The sequence below is a fragment of the Ranitomeya variabilis genome, chromosome 1, assembly GCF_051348905.1.
Source record: "Ranitomeya variabilis isolate aRanVar5 chromosome 1, aRanVar5.hap1, whole genome shotgun sequence".
In the NCBI taxonomy this organism is placed as follows: Eukaryota; Metazoa; Chordata; class Amphibia; order Anura; family Dendrobatidae; genus Ranitomeya; species Ranitomeya variabilis.
In genome coordinates this window covers 267,619,493-267,638,462 of record NC_135232.1, presented here as the reverse complement: position 1 = coordinate 267,638,462, position 18,970 = coordinate 267,619,493, and the positions used below count along the sequence as shown (strand labels likewise).

The following is an 18,970-nucleotide window of genomic DNA, read 5'->3' as shown; positions in this document are numbered from 1 at the left end:
AGCAGCTGTAAATCATGCAGCTGCGTCAACAAAAACTAAATCTCCGAGCACTTACAAATACCCGGAGACCACCCGAGTGTGCTCAGGAAAACCCGTGCAACGAGTATACTCGCTCACCACTAGTGGCCATTCATACCAGGATGGAGATGGGGAAGATGCGCACCAGGATAGGGATGAGGGGCAATGCATACCAGGATAGGGATGAGGGGGATATGCCTATCAGGGTAAGGATGAGGGGGCCATGCATACTAGGATAGGGAAGAGGGGGCCATATATACCTGGATTGGGGAGATATATAAACCAGTATAGGGGATATTAGTACAGAATTGACCACATTTTTTGCTTAAATTTTTTTTCCATTTCCTCCTCTAAAACCTAGGTGCGTCTTATGGTCTGGTGCATCTTATAGTCCGAAAAATGCGGAAGTTTTTATGAAATCATCGTTTTGTTACAGGAGATTATCACTTGAGGACTAGTGAACCTGCCATGAAGTCCAACCACACCCCCACCACTGATTGGCAGCTTTCTGCCTATACATAGTGTACACAAAGCTGCCAATCAGAGGTGTGGTTGGGGTACTACCGGGCTCAGCATTCAGAGAAGTGGTAAATCCGCAGCAAATAAAACGGTGATTTTTTTTATCAATCCTGCAGCAACTAGTAAAGTAAGTGACACATCAATTGAATTAGTGTCTCTGTCCCTATAAAAAGCTGCTCTTAGATGGGGTAGCAAAAACCTAGTGACAAATTCTCTTTAACGTACTTGCCCTTAGGTCGATGAAGTAAGAGGATAAAAAGCTGATAGAGGAGAGCTATTAAAACAGAAAGAAATCACTAACTAATTCACATTCAGGATTCGTCTGGCAAGGATCCAAAACACAGCCATATGCATTAACCCCAACAGTGAGTACAATAAATCCTCTAATAAAACAAAGGCAGGTCATTTGTTTAAGTAACAAAACCCACAAGACAACTCTTTATTTCCTATACAAATCCTATACATGCATGGTCCTGAGGTTACACAATAAATATATATATTTACACACGTCACCAAGCCGATAACTAAAGTCTGGTACAAGCAAGCTTTTCCTGCTTGTCTTTCTTAGCACCATAATTAAGTTTGGTAAAGGATTCCAGGATCTCCATCATACTCCGGTCCTTGGTCTCTGGCAGTACCCAGAAGGAAAATAAAGCTGCAGAGATGCAGTAAACCAAGAAGAATATGAAGCAGAACGTCCCCAATGCTTCCTGTAAAAACACAGAATAGAGTCATGTAAGTTCTATGGAGGCTGTATCCGTTCACATATTGTATTTATCTGTCCATGATTTCAGTGCTTGGCTCTTCTGAGAAAACAAACCTTCACATTAGAAGGGCAACACTTCATTAATAAACCATAGACCTTACACAGTTTTTATATTTGGCAACAAAAAGAGACACTTATTATTCTGCAAGACTGTCTATAAATGTGTCTGTACAGGGAATCCTGTCTATAGAATCTGTACAAAACTGATCTATTAGGTTATGGTCACGTAGCGTCTAAGACTGTGTGTACACGTTGCGTTTTTTTCACTTTTTTGCTATAAAAACGCATAAAAAATGCATACATTATGCATCCCATCATTTAGAATGCATTCCGCAATTTTTGTGCACCAACGCGGTAAAAAACGCAGCATGTTCATTAATTTTGTGGATTTTTCGCATTTTTCCCGCTATTTCATGCATTGGGAAGCTCCGGAAAAAACGCACAAAAAACACGAAAAAAACACATGCGGATTTATTGCAGAAAATGTTCGGTTTTGCACAGGATATTTCTGCAAGAAATCCTGAATGTGTGCACATAGCCTAAGGCTTTTTTCACACTTCCGTCGGCGGTGTCCCGTCCTAATGCGTCGGGAAGACGTGCCGATGGATGTCGATAAAATAGTGATACAACGGAGGGAACGTATCCAGTGTTATGATGAATGCGTCGGTTGAGCTGAGAGAGAGAGATTTTCCCCAGACTTAAAAATCCTTCCGGGCATTCTCAGAGGGCAAAAACGTGATACGTCGCTGGATTCCTGCATGTGACGGTCAGTGACGGATCCTGCGTCCATAGGCTTCCATTATAGCCGACAACGGCTGACCGATTTTCCGATGTGCAGAAAAAACGTTCCTCTGATCGTTTTCTCTCCACGACGTACCGCTATTTTCCGATGGATCCAGTGCATGACGGATGAAACGGATGGCCATCCATCACAATCCGTCGCTAATACAAGTCTATGGGAAAATGCAGGATCCTGCAAATTTTCAAAAACCGACAGATTTCAACGTGAGACAAAAGACGGAAGTGTGAAAGAGGCCTAAGGGGGGTAGTACACGACACATGGATTCTGTCTTCCAAGTTCATGGCATATCCACCCTCAGACCCTAAGGGTACTGTCACACAGTGCAATTTTGATAGCTACGACGGCACGATTCGTGACGTTCTAGCTGACACGCTACTGCGATCAGACATCACGCTGAGAATCGTACGTCGTAGCAGATCGTTTGGAACTTTCTTTCATCGCTTGATCACCCGCTGACATCGCTGGATCGTTGTGTGTGACAGCGATCCAGCGATGTGTTCGCTTGTAACCAGGGTAAACATCGGGTAACTAAGCGCAGGGCCGCGCTTAGTAACCCGATGTTTACCCTGGTTACCAGCGTAAACGTTAAAAAAACAAACAGTACATACTTACATTCCGGTGTCTGTCCTCCAGCGTCTCAGCTTCTCTGCACTGTGTGAGCGCCTGCCGGCCGGAAAGCAAGCACAGCGGTGACGCGGTGATGTCACCGCTCTGCTTTCCGGCTATGGCGCTCACACAGTGGAGAGAAGCTGAGACGCCGGGGACAGACACCGGAATGTAAGTATGTACTGTTTGTTTTTTTAACGTTTACGCTGGTAACCAGGGTAAACATCGGGTTACTAAGCGCGGCCCTGCGCTTAGTTACCCGATGTTTACCCTGGTTACCCGGGGACTTCGGCATCGCTCCAGCGCCGTGATTGCAAAGTGTGACCGCAGTCTACGACGCTGGAGCGATAATCATACGACGCTGCGACGTCACGGATCGTGCCGTCGTAGCGACGAAAATTGCACTGTGTGACAGTACCCTAAGGCTACGTTCACACATTCAATATTTCATCAGTAGTTTACCTCAGTATTTGTAAGCCAAACCCAGGAGTGGGTGATAAATACAGAAGTGGTGACGTGTTAATATTATACTTTTCCTCTGATTGTTCCACTAAGGGTTTTGGTTTACAAATACTGAGGTAAAAATTCTCACCAAATACTCAATGTGTGCATGATGCCTAACACAGAAGACCACTTTTGCCCTGAACGTTGTTTTGTAAAGATGCAAACATGGGTAAAGACAGGGGTGCAAATATAAATCACGAGGCCCAGAGAGGCCGTTTGGTTTGTCACTATTAGCGGTATGCCACTACATTCTCAAATGGATCCAGCTGCACACTCTGCGTCCCACCTCACAGCAGATACGTTAGGAAGGTTTTACCACGTCATATATTATTATATGTGCTCACATTTAGGAATTTTTATTGATATTATACTTAAAGGGGTTGTTCACTACCAGAACAACCCCTTCTTAAACTAAATGTTATGCCCACATAAAATAATAAAGCTTATAATTAGGGCCCGTGGAGGCACCGTTCCAGCGATGTCAGCACTTGCGGTCCCAGGGCTGTGATGCTGTGGAATGACACGTAATGCCCGTTGCCCAATCAACGATAGTGTCACTGTTTCCACCTTTGGACAAACTGAACATGAAGAGGAAGTCTGGGCTGCAGCTGATCCCTGGCTTCTCTTCATGTTCAGTTTGTCTGAAGGCAGAGACAGTGACGCCAGCACTGACTGGGCGTCACATGTCACAACAGCGCATCACAAGCCCTGGGAGAGCGAGTTCCGACACCGCGGGAACGGCGCTGGCATGGGAGGTGAGTATAGGCTTTATTACTTTTTCAGGGTCGAACATTTAGTTTAAGAAGGGGTTTTCCTTGTACTGGACAACCCCTTTAAGTACTACAGAATGGGTATTTTAAGATTTTGGCCAAGAGGAAAAATAAAAAAGTTAAGCAGAAAAAATAAATGAGATAAAATAAAATGTGCCTGTTAAAACCTCGGCAGCTCCAGCATCAAATATCTTTGCCTCAGTCTTTGTGACTTCCAAAAGCAATGATCTTCCATGCTGTCACATAACTGCTGTGGCCTCAGGGGCCACGTGACATACTTACAGACATCACTGTTGTGAGCAGTGATTAGCTGCAATGGTTATGTGCCAATGTGACACTAATCATTACTGGAATATGAAAAAATACTTGTGGTGGGCAGCTGCAGCATCAGTGCTGAAGAGGTAAGTGACTTATCAACTATGCCTGGCCTTGTTGGTGGTCTCTGTCATTTTTAGTCTGTTAGGGATCGGTACCTCACATTTAGCCCCTTAAAAGCCATCAATATGTCTTTGATGAGGCCATTGATAGGACATTTGCCTCACACCATTTTATTGCCTTGAGGCATATGCCCTGCGTTGGTGTCCTGTGCTGGGTGGAGTAGGTGTTCCGATGTCTAATGAAGCCCCAATTGAAGCTGTTTGATAAAAATCTTAACTCATCATAAAACAACCACATAAAAAAATTACTAACTGCCCTGGGATCAGCCATTTTAAATTGGGCATTTAATGTCAGAGCCAATGTCCCTTTAAACTTTTGTATCTAGTGAGCTGAGAACTTCAAGATCCTATCACTGTTTGTATTAAGTTGGATGATCCAAACAATAACAAATAAATGTTGATTCTGGCCTCAGATAATTTGCAATAATTTACTTGGTTAGTTAATGGGTTAATAGTAACATCCCTGGGGTCTAGGTCAATGAAAGGATAATGTCAGTATACCTATTAGCCTAGGCCAGAGAAGGAGTTTATGCTTGCATCTCTGATAGTCTAGAGTAGTAAAGGAGTTAATGTTAGTAGGCCTGGTATTCTAGGCCAGAGAAGGGGTTAAGGTTTACATCCTTGGTAGCCAATGGCAATAAAGGGATTAATAACTGTATCCCTGTGCTCTAGAGCAGTACAGGAGTTAATGTTAATAGGCCTGGTATCATAGACCAGATAAGGGGTTAAGTTTTCCATCCTTTGTAGTCTAGGGCAGTAAAGAGGTTAATGTCTGCTTTCCTGGTGGTCCAGGGCAGTAAAAGGGGTAAATGTTGCCTGGCCAGTGTTCATTCATTGGGTTACTGACACCTCCAGGTAATAGGAAGGCAGAAAACACAATAGACACCTTCTCCATCATAGTCTGAAGCAAATGACCTCTGATAATGGCATGAAATCTGAAAGGTGAGTTATTTTTATTATGTTTTCACATTGAAGTCTGTCAGGTAAATTACCTAAAATCCTAAATAGCCCATTTAGTAGGGCGAGTGATCAGAGCAGACCAAAATAACATCTACTTGTAGAACTGACAGAATTTACTTTGTTAAAGGGCAAGTTGTCCTGTTCAACTCGATGTCTGTGGTCACTCTGTGTGACTGCAGACTTATGAATGCCCCCAGTGCACACACTGTGCGCTGCAGGGATTCGCCGATGTCTGAGCCGGACCCGGAGGGCATGTATGAGTTATATATACTTCCGGGCAGTGGGCACTGCTTGCTGCCATACACTTGTTCTGAGCGACGCCGTGTCACTAGCCAGGGTGCGGCCTGGATTAATACTAGTTGAGTGAGGCCGTGCCCACTGCCTGGGAGTATGTATAACGCATACATACCTTCTAGACCCGGCCTAGAAACTGGTGAATCAGTGCATACGCTGGAGGGATTTATAAGTACGTTGTCACACAGAGTGACTGCACACTTACCGATTTTGACCAGACAACCCATTTAATGATCCTACCTCAACGAAAGGAAAAGCCAAGCCGATCACAAACAATCCCAGCCAAATGAGAGCTCCGGTTATGGCGTAGGCCGCAGGTCTGTAGGACTGCACAAACAGCTCTGTGGGCAGGACACAAGTGACGCCTCCTGTACAGTAAGGATTAGAAAACATTTGATTTTATTCAGGATTTACGGTTCACTAGATCACAACAGATCCATCACTACGGATCACGCTTTTTACAGGGAAGCTGTACTGTATGATACAGAGATAATTAAGCCCCAATTTTTTAAACTACTTACTATCAGATTTAATGGAACAAGTCAGATAAATAGAATGATGGAGATAAAGACTACACAATTATCATGTTACCAGATAACTGACCTGGACCCAAGCCGTAGCTCAACGTAAAGATGAAGATCAACGTACAAGAAGCATATGGCAGCCACGAGTATACGTCCTGCAGGGAAAGAGAAATAGCCGTGTAAAAGCAAAACTGACTATAGTGTTTGCCAATTATTGCAACCATAGGGTACAGGCTAGAGTAGAGCGCTTATTATCATTAATATTACTGTGTGCTGTGTTATAATTAAGAATGAAAGTAACTTTCAGGCCAATGGGAGAGATAAAAACATTTAAAGGATTCGTGAACTTTTGCAACTAATATTTATCTAATTCATCTAAAATAAATAAAAAAATAGAGCAACATTGCAAATATTGTGTATATTAATCCCTTAGTGACAGGGGCAAAATTTTTAAAATCTGACCAGTATCACTTTATGTGGCGATAACTCTGGAACGCTTCAACGGATCCCATTGATTTAGAGATTGTAATTTCATGACACATTATACTTTATGATAGTGGTAAATTTAGGTTGATATGTTTTGTGTTCATTTATAAAAAAAAAATCAGAAATTTGACAAAAATGTAAAAAAAAAATGCAATTTTCAAACTTTGAATGATTATCACTTTAATCCAGATAGTCATACCATAACAAAACATTAATAAATAACATTTCCCTCATGTCTGCTTTACATTAGCACCATTTGTAAAATGTTTTTTTATTTTGGTAGCATTTTAGGAGGTTTAAAAATGTAGCAGTAATTTGTTCTTTTTCCAAGGAAATTTACAAAATGATTTTTTTAGGGAACTATCCAGGTTTGAAGTGACTTTGGGGGACCTATATATTGGAAAACCCCAAAAGAGATATCATTTTAAAAACAGCACCCCCTGACATATTGAAAACCCCCTTCACAACTGCGACTTGTACCACAAAATCCAAGTTGAACTGGCATGGGTTAATTAAAAGGTTCATTTCACTCTCCACACTTGTTGACTGGATCAAGTCCTTACAGGTATTCACCCACCCTTTCAAATTGCCAGTTCTGCTTCCTGCCCTTTAACGAGCAGAACTAAGGGTTTTTGTTTTTTTTAGATTTTTTTTTTCCCAAACTGTATGTGCTCCTAATGTTTCACAACCAAATAGAATATTCTCAGTAAAGGCATCATGACAAACTGCTAAGTTATGGTGGTGGTCCAAACAATACTGATAGCCGCAATCCACTGGCAATGACTTTAAGAAACTTTATCTTCTGTCATGGTCATCCAGCTTATCCAAATGCCACATGGTTGGTCATTGCCTGGAATGTGGCTCGTAGTGATGTGCCATCAATTACTTTACCGAGAAAAAGTCTTTTATATTTACATTGCAAAAGAAAACTTTTTGTGGTGGTACTTCTGTTGTTTAAAAAAAAAGAAGCATTTAAAGGAGATCTCCGAAGTTTGGAAGTTATCCCCTATCCATCGCTGGGGGTCTGATCATGCGCACAGCGGCTCCATTCATTGTTATGTGAGTGTCACAGTCCAGCCAAGTGCAGAGCCCGGCTGTCTCTGGCAGTCACATTAAGAATGAATGTGACAGTGTTAATGATTGTGTGTCCGTTCTATTCACACATCCTGGTTCCCGGGATTGATGGGGGTCGCAATGGTCAAACACCAGTAATCAGGAAGTGGATGGATAGGGGATATCTTCCAAACTTGAGAATACCCTTTAAATTGATATTTACAAGATAGTAACAAGTTGTTCTTACTTGGAAGGTAAGTGTAGCAGTGAGTGAGGTCAACGTCAATGCCAAGATTACATAGTTCACCCACAGTAGAGTTTTTCTGCCCAGACGGTCAATGAGGAAGCCCTGTAAGAAGACAGTAATGATAATGAGACTCAAGAAAAACAATAATAAGTGACAAACAAGGATCGTTTCCACCTATTTGGCTAGAACTGTAATTCTATTTTCCTTCCAGCATGGTAGTGAGTGACTCGCTGGAAGGAAACTGATACAATAACAGATTAAATAGTTTTCTATGGAATCCCTCACAATAACAAATGCAATAGTTGTTGTGCTGGATCCTTCAAGCAGCCGGATTCAAATATGCCGCATGTTGTGTTTTTTTTCCGATTAGAATCCATATATTTGCAGAAACAAAAAAAACAGATAAACACTGATACAGGTATAACATCAGATGAGGCTCAAGAAAACTGACGTAATTGATAAATGTAAAGCTCAGCTTAAGGCCAGAGTCACACTGAGGCTATGTGCACACGTTGCGGATTCGTGTGCGGATTTTTTCACACCGTTTTTGCAAAATCCGCAGGTAAAACGCAGTGCGGATTTACCGCGGATTTCCTGTAGATATTGTGCGGATTCCACCTGCGGTTTTACACCTGTGGATTCCTATTGAGGAGCAGGTGTAAGGCTATGTGCACACGTCCGGAATTTCCGCAGCAATTCCGCAACTGTGCCGCGGGTAAAATGAATGCGGAATTGGCATGCGTTGTCCCGCTAAACACTAGCGTTTTACAAGCATAATGAGCTTGCAGAATGCTAGCGTTTTCCAAGCAATCTGTAGCATCGCTTGGAAAACTGATTGACAGGCCTATGCAGCATCAATAATAAAAATATAGAATGTTCTAAAAATAATAAATTGTGATATTCTCACCTTCCAGCGCCCCCTGCAGCCTTCCCGCTCCTCGCGATGCTCTTGGCAGCTTCCGTTCCCAGTAATGCCTCGTGGCAATGACCCCAGATGACGTAGCGGTCTCGCGAGACCGCTACATGATCACAGGTCATTGCCGCAAAGCATCCCTGGGAACGGAAGCATCGCGAGGAGCAGGAAGGCTGCCTGGGATGCCGGAAGGTGAGAATATCACGATTTTTTATTTTAATTATTTTTTTTACAGATATATAGTTGTCAGGACCTGGAGGAGAGTCTCCTCTCCTCCACCCTGGCTACCATCCTCACATGATCCGCTTACTTCCCACATGGTGGGCATAGCCACATGCGGAAAGTAAGCGGATCAATGCATTCCTATAAGTGTGGAATCCCCGCGATTCGGCACGAAGAATGAACATGCTGCATTTTTTTCCAGAATTCGATTCCGCCGCGGAAAAAAACGCAACATGTGCACAAAAATTGCGAATTGCATTCAAATAATAGGATGCTTAATGTATGCGTTTTTTTCACGGTTTTATCGCATTTTTATAGCGAAAAACCGCAAAAAATCCTGAACGTGTGCACACAGCCTAAACCGCTGCGGAATCCGCACAAAGAATTGACATGCTGCTGAAAATACAACGCAGCGTTTCCGCGCAGTATTTTCTGCACCATGGGTACTGCGGATTTGGTTTTCCATAGGTTTACATGGTACTGTACAATGCATGGAAAACTGCTGTGGATCCGCAGCGGCCAATCCGCTGCGGTTCCGCAGCCAAATCCGCAACGTGTGCACAAAGCCTCAATGTATGAAAAATCGGTTCGAGTCTCCCTGCCGAGAGTCGCACAAGTGAAATGCAAGTGTCATGCGAGTACAATCTGATTTTTCACACCTAGCATCCGATTTACATCCGAATGCAGTGTGATTGCTATCCGACTGAAATGCGATTTTATCATGAGCTTTTACGTACAGCAATTCTCTATGTCATTTACACAATGTTTTCAAAGGCAATATTTTTATATATTGGCTGTGAACTCCCAGGACCTGTCTGACGGCACCGCGAGCAGGAGAACTTTCTTACACTAGCGGTGCCGTTATAGGGAGACACTGGGCAGCGGTAGCAGATGCTGCTCAGTGTCTCTGCTGGATGGCAGGCCGTATGGTCGCATCATGGACCGGACCGTGACGCCCATAGGACCAGACCGCAGCCGGAACGCCCCTGGGTGAGTATAATCCAACCTCTTTTTCTCATCTTTCAGGATACATCGGGGGCTTATCTACAGCATTCCAGAATGCTGTAGATAAGCCCCTGATGCCGGTGGGCTTAACTAAACTTCGATTTTTGGGGTGACAGGTTCCCTTTAAACTCTTTTGCAGAAGACAAAAGAGTCAGTGGAATGGGCAATGTCGTAAGGTTTGGTTTAATTAAGATTTATTAAAGGGGTCTGTGTCATTCTTTCAATTAAAGGACTTTTTTCTGTGTGTTTTTATACGATATGACTATGACTTATTGACGCCCCTCCATTACTAACCTCAGGGCTTGATGTCACCTGACAATACAAAGGTGACATCAACCCCCCCAACTATCACCCCACTTGCCAACGCTACAAGGCAAGTGGGAAGAGTGAGGCTAAGTGCCAGAATTGGTACATCTTAGAGATGCGCCTTTTCTGCGGTGGCTGAGAGCTGATATTTTTAGCCTGGGAGGCAGTATCTAAGGCCCCTTCCTAGGCTATTAATATCAGCCCGCAGCTGTCAGAATAGCCTTTGCTGGTTATTAATTATAGGGGGACCCTACGTCATTCTTTTTAGGGTCCCCATTTTAATAGCCAGTAAAGGCTGAGTACATAGCTGTGAGCTGCTATTAATAGCCTGGGAAGCTCCATGGGAATTACCCCCTTCCAAGGCTATATACATAGGCCCCCAGACGTCGACTTTCCCTCTGCTGGTTACGAAAATTATGTGGGAGCCCACTCCATTTTTTTTTCAGAAAAATTATCTTTTAATAATTAAATATATGTACAGTAAGATGCACACACACTGCACTAATTGTATGTGTCACTGACATCTGTACATCTATCTATTCTATTGTATTTACTGTGCGTAATCCATCCCTTCTATCCTGTCTGCTCCTGCTGTGATTTTACACTATGCGGCTGCTGAATTGCCAGCTTTTCTTCTATCTATCTATGTAATATACTGTATATATATATATATATATATATATATATATATATATAATGTGTGTCACTGACACATATATATATTTTATTATGTATTCTATGTGTATATATCTATTCTAACCTGAGTTTACTGTATGCGGCACATGAATTGCTGGCTTTTCAAAGGACGACGGTGCGTAAAAATCGGACGGCACTCGCATGGTCCGTGTGGCGTCCGAGTTTTTCTCGCACCTATAGGCTTGCATTGGCGAGTCTGGGGCGATATACAAGTACAATCGCAGCATGACGCAATTTTACACGCACGTCGAATGTGCCTGAGAAAAAAAACGCTGATGTGATCTGACGCATAGATTAACACTGGGCAGAGTGCTACGTGATGTCTTCTCGCATAGTACTCAGCCGTATTCTACGGTAGTGTGACGCTGGCCTAAAGCTATGACTTGTCCATTATGAAAGATGAATACGCAGTGGGAATTAAACTAGGGGAATACTCACACATAGCACTATTGTGAAAATTTCCATTATCCCAATTCCAAGAGAGACATATGGTGCCTCCCCGGCTGAAATACCTGCATTCTGGAAAATGTCATATGCATAAAAGTAAACCTGTAATTAGATAAAGAAAATTTTATATATTGACACTCAATGTAAAACGTGATTGATAAGATAAAATAAGATGTGATCAATTTACAGCATTCTGCTTTTGCCTATATCAGCAACAGCCCTGTTGGATTATTTTCTAAAATGTCTTTAATCCTATATATAACATTTCTGAGAAACCCCTCCAAGTCTTCTGTATATCAGAACAGTTTTAAGCTGACAGTGTCCTACTTTCCTGCATAGCATATTAAATCACTTCTTTTAGGTATTCACTTAGTTAAATCCATGTATTTTTTTTATTAAAAAAAATCATATTTTCAATTGGGCTTCATTCACAATGTTGCCTTCTCTAGCCTTTGTGATTCGCTGTCTGTTTCTAGCTGCAGAATGAGTTAACTGTGATTCCATCAGTGAGATTGTTTTGACCAGAAAGTTTTTATCTCTTATGTTCCGTCTTATGAACTTCTCTCATGATTTATGACAACATCCAGCCATGGACACTAGACCTTATTAAAATAATAAATGTGACCTATATTTTGGTACACCACAATTTCCATTTTCCTATTGTTCTCCACTATATTTACCCGTTCCTACACCAAAGGTGCTAATTCTAATTTCCTTTATTTTTTGCTGCAAAGAGTCTCGCTAATAATAAAATTCTCCCTAATAACATTTTTTTTTATTCTAGAGTCACTGTGTAAAATTCTTCTTGCTTCTCAAGTGCCTCACCATCCCAGCGTCGCCTCTTTTGGGGTCCCCTACATCATTCACGTGACTGCTGCAGGCAGTCACTGGTCTACCTAGTCATGTACGTATAGGTTAGATTCACCACTGAGGCCAGCGATTGCCTGCAGCAGTCATGTTAATTATGTGCATGACCAATACAGAACTGATGGGGTTAGAGGACCACCACAGTGACATTGACCTGTTATTATGATGCATAAGGAGAACAAGTATGAACTGATACCAGAATTTTAACACTTGCAGATATGAATTTGGTACAAGAAGTGTCTTTACTTCACATTGGAAAGCATACTCATACCCAGAGAATGAGCATAAAATAATTACCGCATTAATGCCTATCAGCTGAACAGCTCCACAGGTTACCAGCAGTGTGATCATCTGCCAGCGCACTGCACGATCCACCAGAAGATCCTTCAGACCCTTGATTTGTTCTCCGACAGCCTCCTTCTCGGTCATCATACTCTTCATCTCCAGACTATGTTCTCCTGGACCCCATAGCTGTTGCATAGCTAGAAAAAAATACTGAACATATTGAATCTGATATACCAATGTATAGAGAAGAGCACATTCCACAAAATAATGCTTCTCACTATACCTTTTAGGCAACCATCTTTGTCACCTTTGTCGATAAGAAGGTATCTGGGAGACTCTGGGAAAAAGGGTAATGTCACCAACTGAATGAGTGCTGGAATAGCACTCGTAGCCAAAAGGAAAGGCCACAATTCTTCTGTCCCCATTAATTCCCTACAATGAAATTGAGTAAAGTTACAGTGATGGAAATGTTCTAGAAAATAGAAATAAAAAAAATTTATGTTTCTAGAAAAGTGAGCTCAACCATAACAACCATAAATACAAGGTGACCTAATAATCTCCATCAAATCTTTTATTGGCCATACCTGAGTCCTATAATGAACCCCATCAACTTCCCAAAGGCAACGGCTAAAGAAACAGATACGGTGACCATTCCACGCTTACTCTGAGGGGCACACTCCCCAATATACATTGTGTGAAGATTCAGACCCACACCTGGAAGAAACAGTAATATGTGGGTACAGTGTAATAGTGTCCCTCAACGCCATTCCTCAAGACCCAGCAACAGATCATGGTCTCAGGATTTCCTTAGTATTGCACATGTGATGGAATCATGATCTGACCTTGAGGACTGGTGTAGAGGAACACTGCAGTAAAACACACCAGAAATTAAAATATTGATGTCCAGGTTAAGATACAATATAAACCCTATTCTCGTCCTTCAAGCTCCTGTGAGACATGCAACATTTTACACTAAACCTAGCCATTCAGAACAATGTGTGATGGTAAGCTGAAGGCTTTGTCATTAAGACTAGCATTTTGTATACCAGTGTAAATAAGGGGCATGCAGGAATAAGATGAAACAAACTAATTAATATGCGCATATCACTTAATGAATTCAGTACTTCTTTTCAGTGGTGTGTGCCTCCATGCCTTCACAAGAGGGAACCTGGAGTAAGAACCTCTCATCCACCTCTCGTGTCTCCCATTTTTCCTCATAGATTGTAAGCTTGCGAGCAGGGCCCTCATTCCTCTTGGTATCTGTTTTGATCTGTGTTTATTGTTATGCTGTAATGTCTATTGTCTGTACACGTCCCCTCTATAATGTAAAGCGCTGCGGAATATGTTGGCGCTATATAAATAAAATTATTATTATTATTATTATTATTAAGAAACGCTGCTAGTGTTCATGAATTTGATGGTGTAGCAATACTCATCCGAACCTGGCTCCTCCTCAGTTCTGCCCATTTTATGGAGCTGCCTGAAACTAGCATAGATACTCAAAAAGCACTCGTCCAATGTATATGCAGGTGTGAGCGAGCCCTTTGAATGACATTGATGTCACTTCAAATAACTTGAAGCAATAGAATTAAACGGTAACTAAAGTAAAATAGTTTAATAGTTTAACTTACAGAAAGCCTATATACAGAAATCCTTATGGGTATGTGCACACGTTGCGGATTTGGCTGCGGATCCGCAGCAGATTTGACGCTGAAGATTGGCAGCAGTTTTCCATGCGTTGTACAGTACCATGTAAACCTATGGAAAACAAAATCCGCAGTGCACATGCTGTGGAAAATACCGAGCGGAAACGCTGAGGTTTATTTTCCGCAGCATGTCAATTCTTTGGGCAGATTCCGCAGTGTTTTACACCTGTTCCATAATTGGAATCCACAGGTGTAAAAACGCAGGTAAAATCCACACAAAAACCGCAGTAAATCCACCTAAAATCTGCAGGTAATCGGCAGGTAAAACGTAGGGCGTTTTACATGCGGATTTTTCAAAATCTGCGCAGAAAAATCCGCACACGAATCCACAACGTGTGCACATACCCTTACCTTACCCTTTTCACATTTTAACACAATACCAGGTGATAACTTGCTGATCACTATGTGTCCAACCGCTGGAATACTCACCAATCCAGTGAACAGGGCTCTGAAATCCCCACTTTATAATGGAGCATTTGCCGCACATGCCCACCACTGCTACAAGCATTTCTATGGGACCATGTCTATGAGAGAAGAACAAGTGCTGTGCTCGACTATCTCTGGTATTCCCATAGACAATGAAATGATGATGGACAGGTGCGGCCAATGCTCCATTTTAAAGGGTCAAGTTAAAGTTTCATTCTCTGAATCAGTGGGGGACCCCTAGCAATTAGCAAGTTATCATCTATCTCATGATTAGGTGATAACGTGATAAAATAGAAATGACCTTTTAAGTGCTTTTTGTACTATATAGTTTTTAAACAAAATGTAAAGTTTTTCCTTATTTAAGAAATCTAAGATACATTAATGACAATAAGAAAACTATTTCTTATTGCTAGATGTTAAAGGGGTTGTCCGCTCCAAAATGATAAGTGTGTAGTTACTTTGTGTGACTGCAGACCTATGAATCCCCCTAGCGCTGTGTGCTGCGTGGATTCGCCAGTGTTTGAACCAGGACCGGCGTTATACATATCCCTGCCCAGAACCCGACTAGTGGGTGCTGCCTCGCTTCGTATGGAGCTAGTCCATGCCCACTAATCGGCAGCGCCCACTGGATGGCGGCATCACTAGACAAGTGTATGGAGCTAGTCCATGCCCACTAGTCGGCAGCGCCCAGTGGATGGCTGCGTCACTAGACAAGTGTATGGAGCTAGTCCATGCCTACTAGTCAGCAGCACCCAGTGGATGGCTGCGTCACTAGACAAGTGTATGGAGCTAGGCCATGCCCACTAATCGGCAGTATCCACTGGATGGCTGCGTCACTAGACAAGTGTATGGAGCTAGTCCATGCCCACTAGTCGGCAGCACCCACTGGATGGCTGCGTCACTAGACAAGTGTATGGAGCTAGTCCATGCCCACTAGTCGGCAGCGCCCAGTGGATGGCTGCGTCACTAGACAAGTGTATGGAGCTAGTCCATGCCCACTAGTCGGCAGCACCCACTGGATGGCTGCATCACTAGACAAGTGTATGGAGCTAGGCCATGCCCACTAATCAGCAGTATCCACTGGATGGCTGCATCACTAGACAAGTGTATGGAGCTAGGCCATGCCCACTAGTCAGCAGAGCCCACTAGATGGCTGCGTCACTAGACAAGTGTATGGAGCTAGGCCATGTCCACTAATCGGCAGTATCCACTGGATGGCTGCGTCACTAGACAAGTGTATGGAGCTAGGCCATGCCCACTAATCGGCAGTATCCACTGGATGGCTGCGTCACTAGACAAGTGTATGGAGCTAGGCCATGACCACTAATTGGCAGAGCCCACTGGATGGCTGCATCACTAGACAAGTGTATGGAGCTAGGCCATGACCACTAATTGGCAGAGCCCACTGGATGGCTGCATCACTAGACAAGTGTATGGAGCGAGTCCGTGCCCATTAGTCGGGCTCTTGTCAGTGGTATGTATAATGCATATGTACCTGCCAGTCCCAGTTCAGAAACGCACGCTGAGGGGGATTCACAAGTCTGCAGTTACACAGAGAGACTGCAGACTTATTATTTTGGACCAGACAACCCATTTAAGCTTCATTTTACCTGCATTAATTCCATAAAGGAACCTCCCCAAAATAATCATCTCGAATGATTGGGCAACGCGGCTGGTACTCATGAGCAATGCTCCGACTATTGCAATCAGGTTATTATATAATTGGGTGTTCTTTCTGCAAGAGAAGCATGAGGGCAACTAGTTACACCTTGCAAATTAATTGTATTTCTATAAGATGATACAGTAAATCAAACATTAGTTACCTCCCAAAGGTGAAAGCTAGATATCCCACTATGAGTGAGCCCAGGAGCCCACCAATGCTGTATATGGAGACAATGATGGACCACAGTAACATGATGGTGTCCGGATGTAGGACCGTGCCATATCGCTGCTCCCATGTGACATTGATAAACTTTTGAACATACTAAAAATGAAAAAAAACACACAGAAAGTGTAAAAGATCTATATGTGTACATGATATGTGCAAAACAGAGTAAATTCCAGAGTTTGCTTCATGTCATTTTCTGCAATGATTAATGGCCAGAAAGCACATCTCCTTCAAAGAGATTATGGCCAGGCCAGATAAAAGCTTTACTCGTAAAGCTCGTAGACCAAAGCATACCTACAACCTGAGGCGATAATCAATATATAGTAGAATGTTAACTCACTTTTGAGGGTGAATTGATGAGAGAAATATGGAGTCCATACTGGAAAGTACCACCAATTCCCAAGACCAGAGTTAGAAGTGGCAAATTTAGGGGCAATACCTGGGAACCCATAAAAACACACACAAAAAACAATTACAATAACGTAAAAACATCTGTAAATCTGATAGGATTTGGTTCAAGGAGCTCAATATTATATATTAATTTAACACTGGCAAAAGCAAGTTTTAATCAGAATCTGTACATTAAAGCAATCTGCTATATTTTAGCATTTTGCTCACACTACCATTCATTCTCCTTTTCTTACATATCACAAGTAATAGGGGAACAGCATAAAAATAAAATTATGCATTTCGTATATCACTAATACTATTTTCCAATGCAAAAAAATCAGAAAAGTACCATAAGTGACAGAGGATGCTTGAGCATATATTTTGCGTCATTTCTGGGAAATATTTCTGAATTGTTATTTTATGTTTTCATTCTGCAATTATTTTAATTAGTAATAAAATAAACATTATTAATAAACATTTTCACTGGATCCCATTGGCTATAAATGAACGGTTACATACCCCAGAGGTAGGTAGAGCCATCGATTAGTTTAGGACGATGATGCAGCAGGAAATCTGAGCTTCAGGTTAATGAGGATTTCTAAGGAACCTCATGCAGTCACTTCTTGCCAGGTTCACTCTGTAACTTCTGGCTTTTCATTAGCTGCCAACTTTAGAATGATTGCCACTTTAACCTTTTGTGTGAAACACAAATGTAAAGGATTTTTTCAGGACACAGAAAAGAGTAATTTTTAAGTCAGCAACAGATAGGATCCATTTTCGGTTTTAAATGGGTCGCAAAAAAAAGATGTCCGATTGTCTTAATAACTAGAGTTAAGGCCCCCATACACATTAAACTAATGACGGTTGAACCTTCCAAAATTGTGTATGGGGGCACCAGCAAACTGACTTTCAAGGAATATATCAATCGAGTATGTGTGAAATTTTGGAGAAATAAGCCACAGAGATTTCTGTTGGAGGCTTTCTCACAAAGAACACAGGAGCACTCGACCGAGCAATTTGAATTCTTATCTATTGTTATTAAGCTGTGTGGCTTTATATCTGACTATATATCACCTCTGGTATTTATGTGTGATAACATTGTTATTGCAGATAAGGTGTAGTTTTGCCTATAAGCTGAATTTACACTGAACGCTTATAGTGAATGAGCGCTCTGACACTTGATTCGCGATAATCTTTCAGAGTAAACGGGCTGCAGATCACCCGATGAGTGAGCAAAACACTCGTTCATGAGGTGAAAATATTTATAGTGGGGATGTCCGGTCTTAAGCTACAAGTCTGCAGTCACTCTATGTAAGTATCTATGTGACTTCAGACTTCTGAATCCTCATATTGCGAGTAGCGAAAGCTGTCAGGATTTTCGGGAGCGGCAAGCGTACGGCCTCGCTCAATACACGTGTATTACATGAGGCCTGAAACAGCCTAATCTGAATGTGGCTGGGAGTATGCAAACCGCATACTGGCAGTATATTAATTCCCACCGGAGAATCCTCACAGCAAGCAATGCGAACGCTGTGAGGATTCACAAGTCTGCAGTTACATGGAGGTGATGTCACTGTCAGGCAATCCATGCTGCCCAAACAGTGCGGAGAGCATGTACCATAAGAGGGACAGTGTGTGGGTCATATTTTGTGCAGAGAACACAATGAAGAGCAATAATTTATTCAGTGGCACAGAGTAGGGCAGATATTTTTATTCAGTACCTTTATAGTGACTCTGCTATTTTTAAGGTTATCGTGTGGGGATGTGCTGCACAAGACCGAAGAAGATGGAAGTGTGCAGAGACGAGCTGTGGGCGTGAAATCTCATCATGGC

The 18,970-nt window shown here is 42.3% G+C and overlaps 1 protein-coding gene across 1 annotated transcript; it reads right to left on the bottom strand.

Moving 5' to 3' along the window:
• Positions 1–989: 989 nt before the first annotated feature.
• LOC143814568 (solute carrier family 2, facilitated glucose transporter member 11-like) lies at positions 990–17,712 on the bottom strand. The gene is made up of 12 exons (XM_077293459.1): positions 17,657–17,712; positions 17,088–17,186; positions 16,683–16,843; positions 16,470–16,594; positions 13,312–13,441; positions 13,011–13,159; positions 12,740–12,924; positions 11,567–11,677; positions 7,987–8,088; positions 6,280–6,355; positions 5,917–6,044; positions 990–1,247 (listed from the first exon to the last, which is right to left on the bottom strand). The coding sequence occupies exons 1-12, from the start codon at positions 17,675–17,677 to the stop codon at positions 1,062–1,064; spliced, it is 1,473 nt and encodes a 490-aa protein (XP_077149574.1). The 5' UTR covers positions 17,678–17,712; the 3' UTR covers positions 990–1,061.
• Between the last annotated feature and the right edge of the window lie 1,258 nt (positions 17,713–18,970).

What these genes read in the sequence shown, in the direction of transcription:
- LOC143814568 (XM_077293459.1), bottom strand. Translation starts at nt 17,677, where the DNA reads ATGGCTCTACCTACCTCTGGG. An exon ending in CCTTTATGGAATTAATGCAG is followed by an intron (nt 13,442 to 16,469) that starts GTAAAATGAAGC and finishes TGTTTCTTCCAG; the next exon opens with GTGTGGGTCTGAATCTTCAC. An exon ending in CTGCTACACTTACCTTCCAA is followed by an intron (nt 6,356 to 7,986) that starts GTAAGAACAACT and finishes CTTTCCCTGCAG; the next exon opens with GACGTATACTCGTGGCTGCC.